The sequence below is a fragment of the Propithecus coquereli genome, unplaced genomic scaffold, assembly GCF_000956105.1.
Source record: "Propithecus coquereli isolate 6110/MARCELLA unplaced genomic scaffold, Pcoq_1.0 Scaffold70, whole genome shotgun sequence".
NCBI lineage: Eukaryota > Metazoa > Chordata > Mammalia > Primates > Indriidae > Propithecus > Propithecus coquereli.
In genome coordinates, this window is record NW_012153063.1 from 2,807,839 (window position 1) to 2,809,177 (window position 1,339).

At 47.6% G+C, this 1,339-nt stretch overlaps 1 protein-coding gene across 1 annotated transcript in view; it reads right to left on the reverse strand.

Moving 5' to 3' along the window:
• Positions 1 to 637: 637 nt before the first annotated feature.
• The window catches only part of CRYGC (crystallin, gamma C), a 2,132-nt gene continuing 1,430 nt past the window's right edge, over positions 638 to 1,339 (reverse strand). The window contains exon 3 of the mRNA XM_012661220.1: positions 638 to 977. Coding sequence (XP_012516674.1) covers positions 705 to 977 — 273 coding nt within the window. The 3' untranslated portion in view covers positions 638 to 704. The remainder of the gene's footprint in view (positions 978 to 1,339) is intronic.

Consider the following 1,339-nt stretch of genomic DNA (forward strand, 5'->3'; position numbering starts at 1 on the left):
ATGCATGTCTATGTAAAAGATTGATGTGTATCTCATTAATTTATTTGCATTAGCTTGTGCCATGTATAGCCGTGCATTTTCTGTACTTTGCACAGTGTTGGGACCAGAGGTGGTACTGGCTAAAAGTTATAGTCTAGGTCAGGAGCTGTGTTAGAGGAAGATAGATGGTCTTTAACTTTGTACAAAGGCATGGCAATGGCCAATGACAGCTCTTGCATTAGTTCTACAATACTGTGCTTGAAAGTAAACAAAACCACAATTCCTGATATAATCTAATCAGGTTGTTTGCCAAGTTAGCCTTGACCTCACCACTCATCTGGCTTTGCCTTTGGTGGCCTCCTCCCACTTCTTGGGTCAGAGGAAACTTCTGGAATATTGTTCCTCAAGGGACTAGGGTGAATGCCTCTCTTCTCAGTAGTCAGCCAGCTCCCATGTCTCTAGCCTTGACCTCCCTCTTCTTTCTCCGGCAGGCCACGTCCTGCCTCCACTCCCACTTCTGAGTCTTGTTCAAACTCTGCCTTGAAGTCCTTTCTGAACAGACCCCTCTCTCTTCCCCTATTCACTTCTCGAACTTTAACAAGGAGCATTGACAGGTGAATCGATTTGCACACGAGGAAGGAAAAACAGAAGTCAGCAATTGCCAACAATACAGACTAAATACTTTATTAGGTTCCAAAATGAGAAAATGGTAGTGTTAACCTATTTTAGTATAAATCCACTGCTCTCCGCAAAGAGCCTGCCTTGGCATCCATGGCCCCCCAGTCCTGGGGCCGCCTGTACTCTTGGGGCCTCAGCAGGTACTGACGCCCGCGGTAGTTGGGCAGCTCGTAGAGGATCCAGGAGCCTTCCAGCACGTGGAGGGAGCGGACCTCGCTGAGGTGGAAGCGGTCCTGGATGCAGGAGCAGTCGTCACTCAGCTCCGCCATGAGGCCTTTGTGGTCTTCTCTCTCGTACAGTCGGATCCTGTGGGAGCTTGTCTGTTCGGTCCACAGAGAGGAGGGTCAGAAAACGCAAATGAGCCTCGTCCAGAACTCATCCAATCAAACAACAGATGAGCTTGGTGGGTTGGGGCATGGGATTGTCAAGGTAAAATTTAGACTCTGAGATTGCTGTGAACGCTGTGTTAGCTTTTAACAAATACTTGCACGCTCATTTTCTATTTCCTCTCTAGGAGATGGAATTTTTTTTTTTTTATTTCAGCATATTATGGGGGTACAGATGTTTAGGTTACGTATGTTGCCCTTGCCCACCCCCCCCAAGTCCGAGTTTCAAATATGTCCATCCTTCGGGTGGTGCGCATTGCGCTCTTTGTGTATGCATATACCCTTCCCCTCCTCCC